Source organism: Agelaius phoeniceus, chromosome 11 (assembly GCF_051311805.1).
Source record: "Agelaius phoeniceus isolate bAgePho1 chromosome 11, bAgePho1.hap1, whole genome shotgun sequence".
Lineage (NCBI taxonomy): Eukaryota > Metazoa > Chordata > Aves > Passeriformes > Icteridae > Agelaius > Agelaius phoeniceus.
The window spans coordinates 18325179-18345524 of NC_135275.1; the positions used below are offsets into that span (position 1 = coordinate 18325179).

At 42.1% G+C, this 20346-nt stretch overlaps 1 protein-coding gene across 2 annotated transcripts in view; it reads right to left on the minus strand.

Annotated features, from left to right (window-relative positions):
- The window catches only part of TAFA4 (TAFA chemokine like family member 4), a 75792-nt gene that overhangs the window by 31781 nt on the left and 23665 nt on the right, over nucleotides 1–20346 (minus strand). For both annotated transcript variants that reach the window (XM_077184748.1, XM_054639866.2), the window contains 2 exons: nucleotides 19420–19556; nucleotides 16325–16440 (listed from right to left, as the gene is read on the minus strand). In XM_077184748.1, coding sequence (XP_077040863.1) covers nucleotides 16325–16440; nucleotides 19420–19499 — 196 coding nt within the window. In that variant the 5' untranslated portion in view covers nucleotides 19500–19556. The remainder of the gene's footprint in view (nucleotides 1–16324; nucleotides 16441–19419; nucleotides 19557–20346) is intronic.

Genomic DNA, 20346 nt, shown 5'->3' on the forward strand with positions numbered 1-20346 from the left:
AGGATCAGTGGCAGAAGGAAGGCACTGGAGTTCACTGTGCTCATGGAGTCACATGCACTCAGAAGGGAACATATAATGAAAATGTTGCATGTGTTTCCTAGAAACAAAGAATCCTCTGTGCTAGAGCAATCCCATCAGCAGACCCATGCACAAAGCTCTGTGCTGCTCTACCATTGGAGATCTACTGGCTTTAAACTGCAGAATCCTGCCCAAAAGGATGGGAACCACCTATTTCAGCTTCACAAGAGATCTGCTCTGCCATCTCCACCCTTTCTCACCACCAGCACTTTCCTGGAGGTTATAACCATGACTCTGTTTTGTTTCTAATTCATTGCTCTGCTTGAGTGGAAGGTGTATTTTTAAACCTTCGCAATTCCACAGTTATTCAATGTCCAAGACTTCAATAAGTTGGGGTTTGTGCTTTGGAGCTTTGCCCTCTAGCAAAACAGAACTTCATGAAAATTACTGATCTCACAGTAAAAACAGCCTGGTTTTCAAACAAAGCTGAGGTAAAACAATGCAAAACCTCCAAGTAACATCAACATCATCTTCAATCACCTAAAAATCTCAGTACTGGGGAAATCAATGGGGCAGAAACTCATCCACACAAAAAGAATATAATAATTACTGATTCACATGTTTTATCTGAGAGTGAACCCAGGGGGTACCAGAGTCTTCTTTAACCCCAGTCCTGAATAAAAATAGCACATTTAAGTCTTAATTTTGTTGGCTTATTTTTCCTTTTCTGCAGGAATTTCATTAGTGCTTTCCTTTAAAGCTCTCCCAAAACTCAGTTATGTGCCTGGAGAGCTTTTAAAGGAAAAGCTCTTACTCATTTAGCATCTCCCTCCAGCCCCTCCTAGCTCTAATTACAAGGTACAGATTAAAAATACAAATTAGTTGCATCATTGCATCCTTGGCCTTTTGGGAAAAAAAAGGGGGGGGAAAAACCCCCCAAAACACACACAACAACAACATAAGCAAAATGCCAAGGGAAAAAAAAAAAGGTGAAGTATCCAACCTAAGGTAAAATGTTAAAGTCAAGGAGCTTGTACTGGGAGAGGGGGGAAGAAAAGATGAAGTCCAATTTTAAAAAAATTTCAGTACAAAGCTCACATGCCTGTGGCAGTCTTGCTTCAGTACAAAGTTGTGCAGCATGCAGGTGACATAATTAGGTCACAGGGGGCAAGGCTTCTTGGAACTATTATATAAAGAAATCCATAAAAGTTCTCAAATTACACACCTTCCAGGTTTCAAGAAGGTTCAAAACAGCAGCTCTGCAAGCAACCTGGTGTGAGTCCTTCCTGGCAGTACAAAGCATTGCAGTTAAATGATCTGGCTAACTAGTTGCTTTCCATCATCATTCTGTTCTCAGCTTGCAGCTATTTATGGGATCCTGCTAAACATATTTTATAACTTTGTCACTGAACACAAAAAAACCACTAAAGAAATCAAAGGTGAGCTACTATTGGTGTTAGCCTGTCATTTGAGGATGAGGAATGACATTGTTCATGTAACAAATGTGACTAATAAGAGACTTGAAAAGTGGGATTTTCAGAGGAGTCTTAAGGGAGCACTGAAAACAATGACCTTTCCTGCTCAGCATTTGCTGATGATATCTAATGCTTGATATCTAATGCTTGATGTCTCAAAGGGATGATATCTAATAATCAAAATCTGATGGAACAGAAACCAAGTGTGAGCTGGACACTGACACCTGAGAAGAGCACAGGCTGTGCTGGGAGGGATGGACCCCAGTGTCTGGGTCACAGTCTGCACTCACACACCCTCTGCTGGCCCAGCACTCTCAAAAATAACTGAGAAGTCAGTGGCAGGTGGAGGCAGTGTAAAATATCTCTCCTGCTCCTTTAGAACTTTCAGTCCTTCAGGGTTAAGAAGTGTTTGAAATTCAAGGTACACACAGGGTTGCCCTTTAGGAAAGCATTGTGAAATACAGAGTCTCACTAAACTCAGCAAACCACAGCAATCTCCTGTTCTCTGCAGCAGTTCCATTTACTCTGAAGCCTTTCATAATCAATTCAGAACATGCTGGACTGTTGGATTGACAAATATCAAAATAAGAGCAAATTGAAACGTAAAGAACTAAAGAGAAGAAATCACTTGCTTAGGACAGAAACAAAGTATTGTTCTTATCACCTGTAGCCCATCCCAACACTTGGAACAAGACACAACATCAGGATGAACTTAACAGCAGCCTGTCTATACATGTTACAAGTGCATAACTCATCTCTTGAATATATCGTATCATTTCATAATGAATGTACATGACCAAATCCCAGGGCACTTCTAAGCTGTGGCCTTAAAACTTCCAAATTTCCCTAAAAACCCTCCAGTTTCATGTGGATTATTTTATGCCTGCCAGCTAGAGCTGCTCTGTCCTCTCCATGGATATTCCATCTTCTGTCACCTGGAGCATGCACAGCACTCTCCCACAGGGCCAGGCACAGACCTAGATTAATAATGCTAAAGAAAGAGCTTCCCTGGATGGCACAATTAACGCAAAACTAAGGGATCTCTTGACTTTTAAAAAATTCTCCTTCAAAGCAATTTTTCCTTTCGGCTTTTAAGCCAACCAGATCAATCCAACAGCTGGGAGAGTCATGTAAATCAAACAGCCCCAATTTCCACAGTGCAGCATCAAATAATGCATTCAGCCAGAGCTGGTGTTGATAAGTTTGAAACAGTTTTGTGTCACTGTATCTGCAAGCAAGTTCAGAAGGAGGTGAACAAGTTGCCAAAATCTTGTTTCATTCCAGGATTAAGGGCTATAACAGAGGTCATGTCTGTACCAGCTCCAAGCTTGCTTTTTTTTTTTTCCCCATATAGCAATTCTCCTCACTTCATTGTCTCCATATTCTTGCCTAAAACCCTCATAAAGTCCTGTGGCTGGGATTAAGTCTCTTCTACATATCCAAAAGGAAATACTGTGGATTTACACTTAATAATTCAGCATTTATAGCCCTGCTGTTCTAGGGAAATATTCTGTTCTGATCTCATATTTCCTGCTTGCAACAACCATCACTATCCTTATTGCAACCACTTAATGCCATATTCACACCCTAGTAAACACAAGTATTTTCTCTTAAACCTAGAACCACCTCCAAAGAAAGCAGGTGTTGTCTAAAATAAAGATTTGTACAGTCAAGGGGTCTCTCTTCAACATGAGAAAGTCCCACAAAAATTAAATTTCAAATGATAGCAACATTTTGGGTATCTAGGTAGAGTCCAAACTTCAATGAACAAAACAGAGCTTTTCAGTTTTTAACATCTGGCCTCCTGCAACTAAATATTCAGAGTCAATGCTTTCTTTAAATTGCTCTTGGATAATTAGTAAATTCTGTAGCTGACAGCAAGATAATTTCTCTCAGAGTACACAGTCCACACACGAATAGCTAAAAAATACATCAGTGACACTGAGGTGAACTGCCCACACTTTCATCCTAATAGATTGTTAGCCTTGGAGCTGAGCTGGATCTCATTTAAATACTAGCACACATATAAAGTGTTGCAGGTCCAAGCACTCAGCATAAAATCCTGGCATCTGGTTATGAAACATTTAGTTATTATGTACCTTTATAACATAAATGCTAAACATCTTGATGCTGTACGAGATGTTGCCACAAATTTTAAGAAACATAATTTACATTTTAAATAGACTCCAAAATTCAGATAACTGCTTCTAACACGAGGATACCAACATGAGGAATGTGGGGCTGCTTGAGGTCAAACCTAATTACAAAGCCTGCTAAGATGAGGATCATTTTTTAAGCAGTGCAAAATTAAATTATTTGTCAGCGCTATCAGGCAGTAAATACCTGCCTGTTTTAATTGCTGTTGATACAGCCTAATAAAACTTGGAAAGGAAACGTTCAGGCTTAATTTAATTTCTCTTCCCAGGTCCAGATGTGCCTGGGAAGCAGCGGGCTGGGCTGGTCCTGGCTGCAGTGTCACCACACCAGGGACCTGTCCCCTCCTCACTGCCTGACCCGGCCCCTGCTCCTGCTCAATCTGCAGCAGCAACGCAGGGGTTGGACACTGAGCCAGCTAAACACCGAGCTGTGCCTCCCCTGGACACACAGAGGCAAATCAAAGATGAAGTGGGGCGAAAATCCCGTGGAAATGTGGGAGAGCATGTTCCCGGCGGGAGCGTGGCAGCGCTCAGCCCTGTCGCGCTGCTGCCATCCAGCGGGGCCCGGCACAGGCACCGGGCAGAGCATGGAGACCCAGCCACGGGCTCAGGGAGAACCATCCCGGCAATGCCCAGCAGCGCAGGCACCGGGCAGAGCATGGAGCACCAGCCACGGGCACAGGGATGCTCCTGCTGCGCCTCCCGGCACTGCCCAGCAGCGCAGGCACCGGGCAGAGCATGGAGACCCAGCCACGGGCACAGGGATGCTCCTGCTGCGCCTCCCGGCACTGCCCAGCAGCGCAGGCACCGGGCAGAGCATGGAGACCCAGCCACGGGCACAGGGATGCTCCTGCTGCGCCTCCCGGCACTGCCCAGCACGGCCGAGGTTTGCAGGGAATGTAAAATAAAGCGTGAATAAGAAGCCTGTCACAGACATGCTTTATGGAAAATCCTGTCCTTAGGATTTTTTCTCCTGAGAAGCTGAGAGGCCTCAAGAACAAAATGTAACCAATGGTTATCTGCTGCTGTGCAATGCAACAGGTGGAGCTGTGATTGGTCCGTGTTGGTTGTTTCTAATTAATGGCCAATCACAGTCCAGCTGTCTCAGACTCTCAGTCAGTCACAAGTTTTTGTTATCATTCCTTTCCTTTCTTTGCTTTCAAGCCTTCTGATGAAATCCTTTCTTCTATTCTTTCAATACAATATATATATACAATATGTATATATATATATCTCATAAAATAATAAATTAGCCTTCTGAAACATAGAGTCAGATTCTAGTCTCCTCCCTCCTCCTGGGACCCCTGTGAACACCACCACAGAAGCCTTTGTAAGAGTTTGCTCCTTCTGCACAAGGAACAAAGAGGCACCTCCTGCCCAGACGCACTCCTGGTGCTGCCTGAGAAATCACTCCATGGGCTCGATCCACTTCCACCCTGCAGATCTTGAGGTGTTTAAGATGCTGGAGCTGAGAGAGGAATGGTGACACAGAGCTTTGTAACGTGCAGGATCCTATCTATTGTCTATCTTATACCAGCACAAATTCCAAGTCTTCAGATCTAGAATTTCACTGCACTTAAAATGGAAGTTCAGCACATACCTTGCATAAACTCACCAGAAAAATCCTACTGGCTGTTAATCTGCTGTGATAGGTATCTAAATATCTTGTTAAATCTAGCTTTAAAAGCCTGTATCTGCCTTGTTTCAGTATTTGGGAGCTCAGAATACATGTAGAGCAAAATGAGACTTTGATATTCTGCTATCTACTTATCATCTCCTCAAAGATAACAGACAAGCTAAGAATTTGTAAATGATAGCATAACATTTTCATTACCAACATCATTACTTGTGGATGATGAAGCAGAGACAGTGACAACAATTTAAAGCCAACACAAATTGTCAGGGTACTGTCTACAGGGCAATTTATGAAGAAGATAAATTTCTGATGCTAATAGGAGACAACAGCAAGACATCAATGGCACAGACTCCTCCAAATCAAGGAGAATGGGAGGGAAGCAGGGGGAAAGTTGGCTGACTTGGGACCAGGAAAGAGGAAAAGACAAAGATTTCCTCAGCAGTTTAGCTGCACAATCAGTGCTCTGCTCTGTGAGACTCTGAGATGATGCTGAGACAGAGAAACAAGTGTCAGTCTCTGTATTTTTCAGACCTTCATATTTCCTGTAAAATTGCTACAAGAAACAGAAAATGATCATTTATCCACTTTTAATATAACTCATCTTTAAATCCCACTACACAGAATTCTCCCAAAGAGCAGCAGTGGTGTAGCAGCCAACAAAGAAGGGGATGATGCTTTATTTTTGGTGTATGGGGGAAACAGGTGAACTGTGACTGCTAAACCAGTACCTAATATTAAACTACACCACTGCCAGAATGGGAGACTCATAATCCACATTTCATCTGATTTGATTATCTTGGGGTTTTTATAACAGCTTGAAAGCCTGACATGTTGTGCTCCCTGTGCAGTCAACTTGCCAGAAAAGCAGGGGCACAACCAGAACTCCTCCAGTCTCCAGAAAGTCCTGAGTGCTATAAAAATCACTGTACTGGAATCACAGGCAGAAGCCAGGGCTGCCCTGTGATTACTGCACCAAGTCAGCTTTTACAGAGACTCTGCAAGGGTATCTGCTTTGATTTACTGCTCAGTTCAGCTCTGAGCAAGACACCCAGCCCAGGACACTCCCAGTGATTAATTTCAGGAGGACTCATTTAGGGTAGATGTGTTCTGTCAGTAAGGAGATATCCTTGATTTGCCTCTGTACCAAAACACAATAAATCCATTTACCTGTTAAACAAGCTAACTGGAGCGTTAAAGCCCTGATCATTCACACATCCCTACAAACAAGACTTGCACAGCACCTGACATGAAGAATAAACTCAGCTTTGGACATTTCTACCATGTTACTTCTCAAATGCATTTTAAACTTCAGCACTTTTTTGGATAGAGGACCGCACGCTTAACTGAAAATGTACAATATATTATTTGATTCTAGCCAAGAGGTTATGTAGTCATTAGTGCAGACCTATTTATCTCCCTCTCATTTCATCATTCAGAAATTTAAATGTGATTTTTGAATTTCAATTGGCCTATCAAGCACTCAATGACATCATGAGATCCTGTCTCCACTGAAAGGGATTTCTGCCTTTCTTCTTCCCTAAGACTCACATCCTGTTCACTCTATCCTGCAGTCCTTTCACAAAGCAGATAGCTTAAATCATCAGATTTATACAAAAAAGACTAAGTAACTCTCATTGCCCCAGAGAGCACTTTGCAATTGGATTTTTACACAAACTCTCACTGAAGCATGGTGTTTATCCTTGTGATTTTCATATAAATTTCTTTTTATATTTAGAATTACTTTGTTTAATGCTTTCTTTACAGTGTGTTATAACATCACTGATCCCTTCTCTGCTGGAGGCCAGTACCTGCTGCCCCTCAGCTCCAGGTTCCTTGGTGTGCTTCACACTGCATCAAACCAGGGTCAGCCAGTGGGTGCACAGCCCCTGTGCTCTCACCTCCCTCACCTGAGACACCAGGAGCCCATTTCTTCTCTCCCCATCCCCAGAGCCAAGTAGCACACCAGTTCCTAATCACCATGCTAATATAAGAGCAGTGGCAATTAGCAAAATCCTCTCAGTACAACCATCTGCTGAGGCTGCCACAAACCAGACATCTTCCCTCTGCTTGTCCCCTGACTGAATTCATCACTGCACAACAGGCAGCTTTCCCCTGGTCAAGCAGTGACCCTGCTAATAATATTTATCATCTAACAGATCTCAGACTGAAAGGTCATGTCATATTTCACCAAAAATATATAGTGAGCAAAACCTAATAAATAAGAATAAATGTCCTTTCTTTCCAGTGCCTTTTGACCAATTCAGCTAACAGACTCTGGACTGAGAAATGCTGGAACTAAGTTTGGGAAGGAGCTCCCCAGTCACTTGCCAGCTCTGGCAGGTGGTACCTGTGCTGACCAGCACAGTGCAGTGATGGTGTTCAAGTGTGGTGTTTGCATAAATCACAGCCCAGCTGCCAAGTCCCAGGCAGGACAATCCAAACCTGACCCCTGGCTCAGCTGAGACCTGCTGGTTCCCAAGACATGGAAGTGTTCACCATGCACACAAGGGTTTCATCCCCCATCTCTTAATGATGATTTTTGCTTTACAATCATCTCTTAAATGAGAATGATCACACTTGTCATGTAAAGCAGGTCACATTGCTGACAAACACCTTCTATTGCTTTGGCCTGGCTGCCAGAGGAGAGATCACTGTTTATTTAGGCTGCAGGATTTGGGGCAAAGACCCTTCTCTTTTTTGGAGGGATGATACAGAGGAAATGCTGAATCACCTTTATTCCCTGATAAACTGCTCCTTCTGCAGCCATAGCTCTTTTTAATGCTGCTTTGATGCTGTTCTGGCTACAGCCAAAAGAAAAATGGAAATGATTTTGCAAAAAACCCTACTCAGGTCTTGGGTTTGATCCAGAATTCAGTCAATCCAAATCCCTTGATACCAGGGAAGGGTCAGGAAAATTCTTTCAAGTCACTGCTGGATTAGATTTGCTGCCCCAGAAGAGGACATGTTTTCAGAGCAAACTCTCTTTTCTCTCTAGCTTGGCACAAACTATCATGTGATACAGTCTGATAAAAGGATGTTTCATTACATTAGCATAGCAGACTTATTTGTCAGCTGCAGACTAATTATCTTGGCTCCTTGTTTGGGGACTGTGGCATCCCTTGCAGTAAATTGCATTTTGCTGAGGGCAGCAATTTTACTCGATTTCTAAAGAGTGTCAACACAAAGTTGAGGGCTCTTTTGTATTTCCAAATAAAATATTAAAAATAGTGTGTGGTAGGGGTAGAAAAATAGCCCATCTGTCACAGTATTTCTGAATGAAATATCAAACTATTGCTTTTTTCTATATAATTCAAACAACATTGAACATAGATCTGATAATAAAACCCATTATATTGCCTCCATATTTCTGAAACCTTGGAAAAGGAACAAAGGCTGAAAAATTAACTCTACGCAAGTAAATTATTAAACTCAGTTGTCAGCAGCCATTCCTAAAAACAGACAGAGTTGGACACCCAGCCAAGCAATTGACAATCCTTGCAGAGCAATCAGACTTTCTTTTATCAACATGCATTTACAAACACTGAAAATAAAATTATCAGCTACGTTATTTTTCCTCAGTGACACAACAGCACTAACTTCAATAGAGTGCCTGCAGAGAACAGCAAGGACCTCTTTCTGCATTCACACTCTTTCAGATGAGAAATTTCAGTTGACTTAGTTTTGGTTGGGGTTTTTTTTACTTTATTTTTTCCCACTGGAAGAATACCAGCATCTGCTGATAGGACTCACTGGACAGAAATGATCAGCACAGCCACAATTCATGCCAGACACATTGCTGGGGTGAGTTAAGCCAACTGACATCATATGCTCTTTTCTCAAGTTATATTCTGACTTGATTTTAACATTTTCAATAAATTTTGTTTCTAAAGACAAATCTGAGAAAATTTAGTAACAAGTGTCAGTGCTGACACAGAGTCTTAAGATCTTCCTGTTTGATCTCCTCTGAAAAGGGCATCTCCTCATCATGGCAAGTCAGGAGAGATTTTGGGTCCCTTTCAGAGACAATCAGGGACACCATGAACAAGGAAGATCAGTGTCTGCTCCCTATCAGCCTTATTTCCTGTTATGCAGAAGGAAATCTCCTGGGAAAAGAATGGAAGCTGTAGAAGATAGGATTTACAGAGCACAAAAGATATTTTAATGTTTTACACCCAATCTGAAAATAAAATAAACTCAAAAGTTGGGTTCATTTATGAAATGTACACCTTGGTACATTTTGATTTTTGCTTTACAATCATAATTTTGTTTTTGCTATCAGGCAAAACCAGCCAACATGATGCAACACCCTACAAACAGCTGTTAACACACCCCAGGTCTGCTAAACACAGAGCTTGCCATTCCACCCCAGCTGATTTGTGACTGTTTGTACAGAAAAATGGACATCAAAATAAATCTGCTTATTCCAAAATATTCACTGTGTGTTAAGATTCTACTTGAAGGAAACACAGGATGCAAGTAGGAAATACAGCTAAGAGAAATCTTGCCTCACACTTACCTGGTCATTATTTCTCAAAATAACAACATAAATCAGAAGACTAGTGACCATTCATGGACTGCAAGGCATATGGATGATATCCATAAGGAGACAAAATAAATGGAAATAAAGAAAGGAAATAAATAAATAAATAAAGGCCAAACACTAAGCAACAGGGCAGTTGATCCTAGAATTTTCCACTCATAACTTCTGGCATTTCTGGAGGTATTGTTAAAGATTGCCACCCTGGAAGATAATGAATGTCAGGTGTAGCTTCCATCTCCAGTGTGATGAGGGGAGATTACCCTGCTGAAGCCTACAAGACATCTTTAATCTCCTGATTTAGAATCCATTGTCTGCTATCAGTTGTCACTCTCCTGAAGGAATGCAAGAATGCTGCCAAACACTGAAAAACAGCTGCAGCAAAGGGCTACCAGCAGCAATCCCGAGGTGCTCTGCCAACAAAACACTTAAGTGTTAGTAAAAAAAAAAAAATTCCATCTCCAGGTTCTTCCATTATTAATTAAACTTTTTCTGGTTTCCAAGAAGAAGTGCTTGCTCAAAGATGTCCTTGAAACCAGGCATTATCAGCACCACAAACTTTCAAAGTTACAGTTGAGGGGCAGCTCTCTGGAGGGCAGAGCACTGTGCTTGGCACCAGAGCAGGGCTGGGCACTCCTGGAGTGGGAGTGGAGCAGGCACAGGTGGGGAATGCTTGATGCTACAGCCAAGGATGCCAACACATCTCCTGCTCTTCAGTACAAGGTGAATATTTTGTACCCACCCACAGCCAGGGCAAATGAAAGCCACCAGGGAGAGTCAGGCCTCCCTGGGCAGCCTCTGAACCACCCTTCAGCAGGCAGCACAGACAAGAGCAGACAGCCTAAATCACCAGAAACTGCTGCCCATTTCTGTGGGCATTAGTTCAAGCCTGGGCAGCCACCCATTTGGGATGAAAGGCCTTACAATTACACTGAAATGGGACTGTAATTTTGGGGCAGGCTCTGCCCTGCTGTCACAATTAATGCTAACTGGAAGGCTGTGGCAATGCAGCCCAGCCAGTGAGCACAGAGCTGGGGATCAATAGAAGAACAGACCCTAAAACAGTTTCCATCCTTCAAAAAGGCAGTGATTTGCCAATGGTGAATGCTGTGAGTGACTGGTTTTAGCTTTAATAAAATCATAACTATGAAGTTTAACTTTTCTGCTGAGACACATCCGGAGTGGGCTGGAAACTAAATCACAGAAGAATCAAACTCCCACTTCAGTGGGGTCAGGACTTCATCTCAAGCAGCTCTTTTAATCATTTCAGAGCAAGGAACTCGATGCAAGTCCTTTACATCTCAATCTCTTGCCTTCATCACTCTGGCATCCATCCTCCCAAGGACTCAGCAGGCTGACCTCCATGGAAACCCAGAACAGAGCTTTTTGTTGCATCACTTCACTCAAGTGAACACCAAGATCTTTTCCGTTCTATTTGTGGATTTACACTTATCCAACCATTTCTGTCTCACACTAGCACAAGACAATCCATTTGCAATGTAATATTTTTTTTCTGTTATCAGATCTAAGTTTGGGAGAAGTAGATTTAAAAGAAAAGACACAGAGTAAAGAAAGCTTTCCTGGTTAGAATTTTGGTCAATGGAATATAAAGATTAGCATTTACAGCAGGTGGCAGCTATGTAAAAAAAAATGATGGCGTCAATGTAAAATGACAATATTTTCACAAGCTTTCCCCTATGGCTTTAAAATAAGGTCACTTTGGTACTGCAGGAAAGAGCTTGGTATCAGCCTCCTGCTCTACAGTTTGACTAACTGGGCTTGACCATTTGTATTAAATGAGACTCTCTCTTTTTTATTACAGAATTTCCCTCCCACTTTTGAAACAATAACATTTGAAACACAAGCAGGCGCATTTAAAAGTTTGTCTGTAATTCTCCCCCTCCCACCCCTCAGCTCCCAGGAATACACAAATATTTTCACATGCAATCACATTCCACACAGTTAAAGTGTGCATTCTTGGAAAATGACACCAGAAGCTACATTTTATCCCATTAAAAAAAAAAAATCAACACTGAATTGTTGACTGGTAACATAGCTATGCATCTAGTTTGCTATGCATCTAATTTGAAGTCATTATCAAAGTCTGTCATATATATCAAAAGCTCTCATTGTTATTTAGAAAAAAATTGAAAATGGAAAATAAATATGTCTTACACTTTTTTCTCCACAAAAATAAGTACACCAGCAAACTTCACACAGAGAATTCTGCTCCTTTTTGTCTTAAAGGGAACCTATTTCTCAAGTGAATTGCCTTCCCTACCTTATTACTTGAAGAGATTACAGTCAGGGCTGTATATTGTAGCTACCCTGTATTTAGAAGCTGGGTAATAAACCACATAAATAGCACACTGAATAAAACATTAAGACATAAAAGGAGTTAAATAGAACAAAGGGCTAAAGCTTATTGTGCAGTAACCATGCCTGACCCGTGGAAATACAAAGGACTCATAATTCTAGTTAGCAAAATGCAGAGTTGGGATTTAAATCAGAGGAAGCCAGCGGTGGCTGAGTGCTGGAGCCCCTTCCACAGCCTTGCAGGGCCCTCTGGTGGAAACAGGAATCCATCTCACGGCTGCCCAACAGCACTGCCAGGAAAAATGATGCTCCCACCCCCAAATAAAGGGAGAACGAGCAGCATGGGTTTTCCCTGTTTTCTTAAAAGCAGCAATATTTCTAATATAGAGCTGCATTTTTCAGCTCTCCTTTAAGGAGATTAAATCCTGGAGCCTGTGTAAGTAAGGAATTTTCCCTCTGACTCCAGTGAGAACAGGGTCTGTCTATAAAGCCCTGAAAGTAGAGAAGTCTTTAAAGTCACAAAAAACTGCAGTTGATGTGGAACATTCTAAAACTTAGACCCTTCAGCAAAGCTGGAAGCGTTTCAGGTGTACATCATCATATAAAACAGTCTCAAAAAAGCCAGGCTGCAGCAGTAATGCATGGCAGAAACTGCTCAGCTGGCTGTGCCAGCTCAGGGTCTGCAGGGCCAGCCCTCACACGAGCTGACCTGACAAAATGTCTTTTCAATGCTTCGTCATTTGTGACTTTGAGCAGTGAGGTGGAAACAAACCTTTTCTGGTATTAAATGTATGTTGCTTCATCCAGAACAGCATGGAATTGGTCATTATATTGGTATTAGGTACTCAAGAGCTTGAAATACTGCCCATTTTTTTAAAAAAAGAAGTAAAATTGATGCTTATGCTTTCCTTTGTTATTGTCAGGGCAAAAGAGAAACTCTACAGAAGGCATTCAGAGCAACAGAGTCAGATTAATATTCTCATGTTTCTTCTCCACACAGATAAACAAGGGGCTGCTAAAATAATCTGCACAAGCAGCATCTTCAATGATCTAATGGTGATGAGAAGGAAAATTTCTCCTCTGCCTATTGCCTCTGCCAGTCAGGGCAATCACTGTGCCCTTCATTGTTTTCCCAATGAAAAACAGGCTGCAGTCTCCAAGCTGGATTCAAGATCCAAACTGCTCCAAAGCAAGGCAGGATTGAACATCTCTCCTCTGACAGGTATTTCAGGGGATATTTGTGGGGAATATTTCACAGAGCAAAAGAAAGAACCAGGTCTGTCTTACACTTCATTACAGGGAAGGGCCTCCATTGTCAAAGGGATTTCTCAATGCCATTCTCTCCCACTTCTCAGCAGCAGAATGGCTGTTGGGTCCATAAGATCCAGTCTCTGTCCCTGCCTGAATAGGGCACACAGCTGCCAAATGCGATTTTTTCAGGCACCATCTAGCATGACCTGGGTCAATAATTGTCTTTCCCCAGATTAGGCTCCTTTAAAATGGAAGTATTTTGAAAAGAAGAAGTCGATTCCCACTTTTCATCTTAAATTCTCTTGTCTGCTCTTGGTTAATAAAAGTTTCTTAGCTGTAGTGAGTACATACTTATTTGAAAGGTGCTGATGATGTCAAGTACAACACTTAAAACACACTGATTGTCAGGAGCAGACACAAGCTGTTCTTCAAAACCAGCTCCTCTCAAAGCATCCCAGGCTGGGCCCCTGATGCCTCCCAGCTCAGCAGTACCTGTCAGGGGACAGCTGCTGGACCTAAAGGACAAAAATCCTTTGCTGAACCCAAGCCTTGGATTCATCCCTCTAATGTGCTTCAGGACATTTTACTTTGAAAAATGGGAATGCTGCCTATTGACTGCAAAAATTTTATCTCAATTGCTATCCAAGAACACGCTAATTTGTATGAAATAAATGAGGCTAATTATTTGCTTTCCACAAAACAGGCTCTGCTAAAAGCTCTGAATTATTTGTTTTCCTGATGAACAAGGCAGCACCTTGCTCACATAATAGATTCCATCAGAGATTTGATTATCCATTAGAAGGACAATCTATGTGTTGTGTCAGGCAGCAAAGATAAGATGAGGCTGGGAAATGCAGGGCCCTTGAGAACAGACCCCTAAGCCCTCTGTGGTGCCAAGAGTCAGATTCAGGGAGCTGGAGAATCAAAAATGGGAACACTGCTTCATCTACCACATGGAATCAAAGAGGGATGGGGGTCACTTCAGTGTACAAAGGAGGCAAACTCACACTTGGGGAAGAACAGGACACCACAGTCTAAAAGGGTGCATGAAGGCTCCAGCTTCAAGGGGGTCCTTTTGAAAAACAGCTCCACAGCTGGACCAAGCTACTGATGAGGAGCAGAACCCTCTGTTAGCTCACCAGAGAAATCACAGCACACAAACATAAAGTCAAGCAACTTGACTGTGTTCGTGGTACATCTTTGACAAGGTGGAAGGAATTCCATGTGTCAATTTAAGGTATGCTCTCAAGCACTCTGAAATTTCATGTAAAAAATACTGTCATGATTTACAAAATACACTGTGTTCATCATACAAACCCACAACACAAGATCACTGCTGCCTTATTACAGGTATTTCCCTTAGGTACACAAGGAAAGTGCATCTTGAAAGGACAAAAATAACATTTCTTCTGACAATACCACTCCCCAAATGACAAAAGCTGCTCTTCTCCAGGTTTGTCTGCAGAGTCAGCTCTGAAATGCTCTGCTATTAACTTGTGACTGTGCACAGACCCCCTTCTTCATGGAAGGGGCACAACTAATTCCCAGAGCAGCACGTGGGTCATCCTCCACCACTGCATTCACTGGAGTCACTCCTCAGGCTTTTGCCTCTCCATGCAGTTACTCTGCACAAAACGTGGCTGTGTTTTACAGCAAACTGAGTGCTGCATAGCCAGGGAAAGCAGAGCTGATGATGGGGGAAGGCAAGGAGGAGGTTTTGGGCTCTCAGAGACACAGCAGCCACGTGTGGGTCAGTCAGTCCTGCTTGCCAGTTCTGGAGATATTTTGGTGAGCACAGGAGGAGCCTTCAGCTCCTGCCTAGACAACCACTGGAAGCAGCCAGGAAAGAGATCAATAGTTTGTCTCTTCTGGAGGATGGAGCCTCTACCAAATGCAGCCTCACTTCCCAGCCCTGAGGGGAGTGGATGCTAACATTAGACCTGGACCCACAGGAGTCTGGCTCAGAGCTCAGGACATTGCATGTGGATTTGAGGAGTAACACCTGATTTAGGGGCACATCACAGAGAGTAACACTTGCAGAAATCCTCAAGCCATGAAGCTGACTATGGTGCTGAGAACAGACCCATTGTGGGGTTTGCAGCCAGACTTTGGATCTCTCCTGAAGAGCAGCCCTGACAGGGGGTATTTTGTAACCTTACCTCCCTCTCTAGTGGGATCAAAGGTGGATAATCTCAGCACAGCTATCCCATTTTATTCAGGACTTGTACAGATGCCTTCACATTAGCACTGGTACATCTCCATCTCTTTCTGCTTTCAAGCTGATGTCTGCAAGATCCTACCAGAGATGTTGCTACAAAAATCCAATCTGAGAGTCAATCCAGCTTGTTCTGAGCTATTTCTGGCATTTATAATATGATAACACATTGTGCCTGGTAGGTATTTCCCTACAATAGTACAGCTCCTTAAATGCAAGATATTTGTTTTCCTCATTATGCCAGTTTGGAAAAGGAGGAGACTATCAGAGGCTGATCTAAGCACAGGTCAGAATTTGTGTCAGTCAGTGGAAGAACTGGCTAACATGAGTCTGAGGGCTTCGATTTATTGCCCACCACTGCTGTAAAGTCAGTTGATAACAACAGGATTAAGAGGGTGAAGATAAAGATACATTTCAGAATGTTTTTGGATAAGGATAAAGCAAAATGACACAAACAAATGCCAAAGACCTAGCAGTCATGAAGTCACTCCAAAAACCTCCTGGCAAGCTTCAGTACATAAATAACTAGAGAAAAGCCATGAAAATTTACAATAACTCTTTTTTTTTTCCTTGTTGGTGGTGTATTTTTAACCTATTGCACTGATTATAACATGCTGTCAACAGCCTCATCAATTATCCATTGCTAGAAAGTGGGCTCTAACATGCTGCAAGTGGTATTAATTGGTCTCAGTAGCACATAATGAGTTTAAAAGCTCCTACCTGTGTGCCCCCGGGGATGGTGACTAGAGGCGGACAACAATTTACAGCAGACCATTAACACATAGAGCAGAAAGAGCCAGTCAGACAGAAGCATTGATTTGGCACAGAATCTCATCCTGGAGGCAGAAAAGGAAGCAGTTGAGTGAAAGAACAATGCAAGTAGGGAATAACATAAAAACGATGCGGGAAAGGAAAAGCTGAAGAATAACTGATGTGGGTTATTGCAAGGCAACACTCACAAAATCATATTCATTACTGGGTTGGGATCAATTCTTTGTTAAGGACATTTTATAATTAGAAGCAATGTCTATCACACATCACATTACCCACAAACACATGTTTGTAATAACACATTATGAGTGCCATGCAGTTCTATGAAACTGAGATAAGGGATGGGTTCTTTTGTCTTTTATCAAGATCCTACCACATTCAAATTTAAACATACACATTTATGAGTTGTGCTACTATTTTTAAACTGCACCTCCCCCAATGACAGAAAAAAAAAGTCATTTTTACTTAACACTTCTCAGGACATATTTACTAAATAAATATATAGTATAATAATTTACTGTAATATAACATATAATTTACTGTAGCCTTGCACAGTTCTGGGCTGGGTCTCCCCAACACACAATATTTGGGAGATTTCCTGGAGATCACCTGGTTTGCTGAGGGTAAAACACTCATGAAGCAGCACCTCAGTCAAACGTGCAAGGACTCAGTTCTCTGCCAGGGTGTTGGAAACTGCATTTCAGAAAACACTTGCTCTAAAGAAGGTGTTGTTACTCTTATTCATGTTACTCTTAGAACTAAGATTCCAAATCCTCCATCATTTTTCTGCAAATATCTTGAATTAAATCCCTCAATAGCTTATGTTATGCCATTCATCATACAGAAAGGGAATCTAATCATCTTTTTAAACTGAGTTATGATGATTTATTGCTTGCATGATACATAAATGGGCATTATGTACTTGAACCCTTAGATACTGTGTTCCACAATTTCAGCAAATTCTGCAAGCAGGAATACATCAAATTTATTAAAGGCAATTTATAGATTTGCATAAATTGAAGCAAATACTGTTTTCATGGCAGTGACGTGAGTCTGCAGCTAATCAGCATGCTGGGATTTGGGCAAGCCTATCATGAGTTTATCTGCACCAAAAGGTCCTTTGGGAACTGCTTTTCCTCTGCAGATTCCAGTTCTGAGTCTTTTCCAAAACAAAATTATCTGCATATCTTGAAAATACCTAAGACTACTCAGCTAATCCAATGTTCAAGTGCTGAATTTAAAAAAAGAAATCCCAAGTAACACACGCCTTAGACAGCTCTACTGTCACAACCAGGTGACACACTTGGGTGTGGTTTAAATTTGATAAACATCTACCAATGATACCAAAACAGAGGCCTTGTTTTCTCTCTTAAAATTGCTCACACAATTTCCCTTTTCACACTTTGCAGAACAATATTTTTTCTCTAATTGCAATTGCTGATAAAGCCCAAACAAATAAAAAATGCACTTATTAATATCAAAAGTTAAGAGACCAGAAGCCTGCTGCAAGTAAATATATTTTAGCAACAAATTCTGGTTTACACTGTAGAAAGAAATACATTGGTGCAAACTCCAGCACCTTCAGCCTACAATTTGTTATTTTTTTTCAATTACATAAAGACTGCAAAGAAACCAGCTCACCATGTCTATGGATTTCAGAGAATGAAAATTATATGTAAAGAAGCCACACTTTAAGCACTGATTTGGCAAGAGGGTACCTTTGCTGGCTTTAAGAAGATGCTCTGTTTTGAGCCCAATATATTTCCACGCTGAATGCAGGAACAAACACCCTGCTGGCCTTTTACAGCTGTACGTAGGAGACTTCTGTGAGCGTGAATCAAGCCCAGAAGATAAAGACATCACTGCTCCTCACCCATCCAATAAGTGCCCTCTTCTGGAGCACTCCCAGGCTAATTCAGAGCAGCTGAACCAAATTCACCTCTTGCATGCAGCTGAACCCATAATGTCACTGCAGCTAATGGGATTGAGTCACTGTGAAACCAGCATAAATGTCACTATTGCTGTTGGTCCAGTGTTAGCCTAAGAAAACTGCCTGGTAAGTTCTAAAATTACTGTACCATTTCAGATTTTGGTCATCCAAATCTTTCCCAGCTGACTGAACTTCTTTTTTATTTTTTTTTAGGAGAGAGCTGAATTTAACCTTAGTTTTCTTGGCCTCTCCATGAGAAACAAACAGGTTACAGCTCATGAACAGGATGCCATCATCTGCTCAGCTTCCAACCCCATCCTTCTGTTGCTCTAAATGCAAACACTCAGATCTGATCCAAGCATCACCCCAGCTCTGGTGTCACTCTGATGTATCACCATGAAGACACAAACCTTCCTCCAGGTTTCCTGTGGAATTAAACACCCCAGCTCAGGCATTCTGAACATGCCATTTCTGGCAGGAGGTGGTGGAAGGGGCAGGTGTGGTGATGGACAGGTCCCAAACCATGCATCATATGCTCAACAGCTGCTGTTCCAGCATTTTAGTGGACCCAGGTGTTCCCACCATTCCCAGTGCAGCAGCAAAACTGGTCTCAGTGGAAATAGTCTTGTACTGACTTATTTTCAAAAGTCTTCCCCAGCTGAGTTTGACTCTTTTGAGACATTAAACAAGGAATGTGAAACCAGGGCTCATCAGGTTAACAGGGTAACCTCAGCCCTGAGTAAGAACATTCAATTCCAGGAATAAGTGTATCACCACAAAGCATCCACTCGGTCATATCCAAACTGAAAGGCTGCTAAAAGCATCCAGTACCATCCAAAGGACACATCTGCAGGCTTTAGTCTGCCTTGCAGGTAGACAGGACACAAGTTTTCAGCCTGCTAATGTACAGAAATACAAGAGGATCTTTGAAAAGGCAGAGAAAAAATGAAATTTGGCAGACAGATGCAGCAAGGGGTGCTGAGCCCTTCAGCGTCAGTGGGCTGCTGCTTTCAGAAATGTCAAGCCTTCATTCTCTATTGGATTCAAGTGGATATTGTTGCTAACCAGAACAGAGAATCTTCAGTGTCATTTGAAAGATAAAAAGTGCTCTTACCTTGGGGACTTTGCAAGAATTTTGTTCCAGTCAAACACAATTATTTCAGTGTGTTTTTCATAGTTATTCCAGATTCCCATTTGCAGCAGCAAATAAGCCTTTCTGCATCTCAGAATTTTTTCATTCACTTCGGGGACCTAGAAAGAAAGCCACATTACACTGCAATTAACGTCTGCAAAGGTGCTGTAAAACACATCTTTGTTACCAAAATCTTAGTTTCACACTGCCATCTACAGTGCAATCTGGGGCAAAAGGCAGCAGTTTTATTTCTCTTTTCTTTCTGAGAGCACAGAGAAGCTGTGGTGAGGCAGCTCTGAGGTATCACTGCATTAACCAAAGGCAGAGTTTGCTGTACATGGGGCTGCAAACAGAATGTGAGCAGCTCTCTGGGGTCTCAGCACCCAACTGCTGGGAAAGCCAAAAGGTCTAAGGCTGCACCACAGTGCAAACACATTTCCACATGGTTCCACGAAGCCTCCAAGAGTTTGAAGCAGAGATAATTAAAGATAGTGAGGAAAATCTGTCTCTGTCTCCATAAAGATTTGGTCCAGGCCCTGTGCCTGCCTCAGCAGAGAGGATCACATCCACAGCAGAGTGTCTGGAATTGTGTATTATTGCACCCTCTGACCCTGCTGCCTCTCCTGGCTTCCAGCATCCCCTCTCACACCACCCAGCCCACCTACACCTACAGCCCACCTGGTAAGTTCTAAAATCACTGTACCATTTCAGATTTTGGTCATCCAAAAAGGTTTTCCAGGTTACTGAACTATTTCTTTCTTTTTTTTTTTTTTCAGGACAGAGCTGAATTGCTGAATTTAACCTTAGTTTTCTTGGCCTCACCATGAGAAACACAGAGGTTGCAGCTCAAGCTGTAACCCAGGAGTTACACTTTGAAATCTCCACATGGAAGCACTTTTGCAGCAGCTC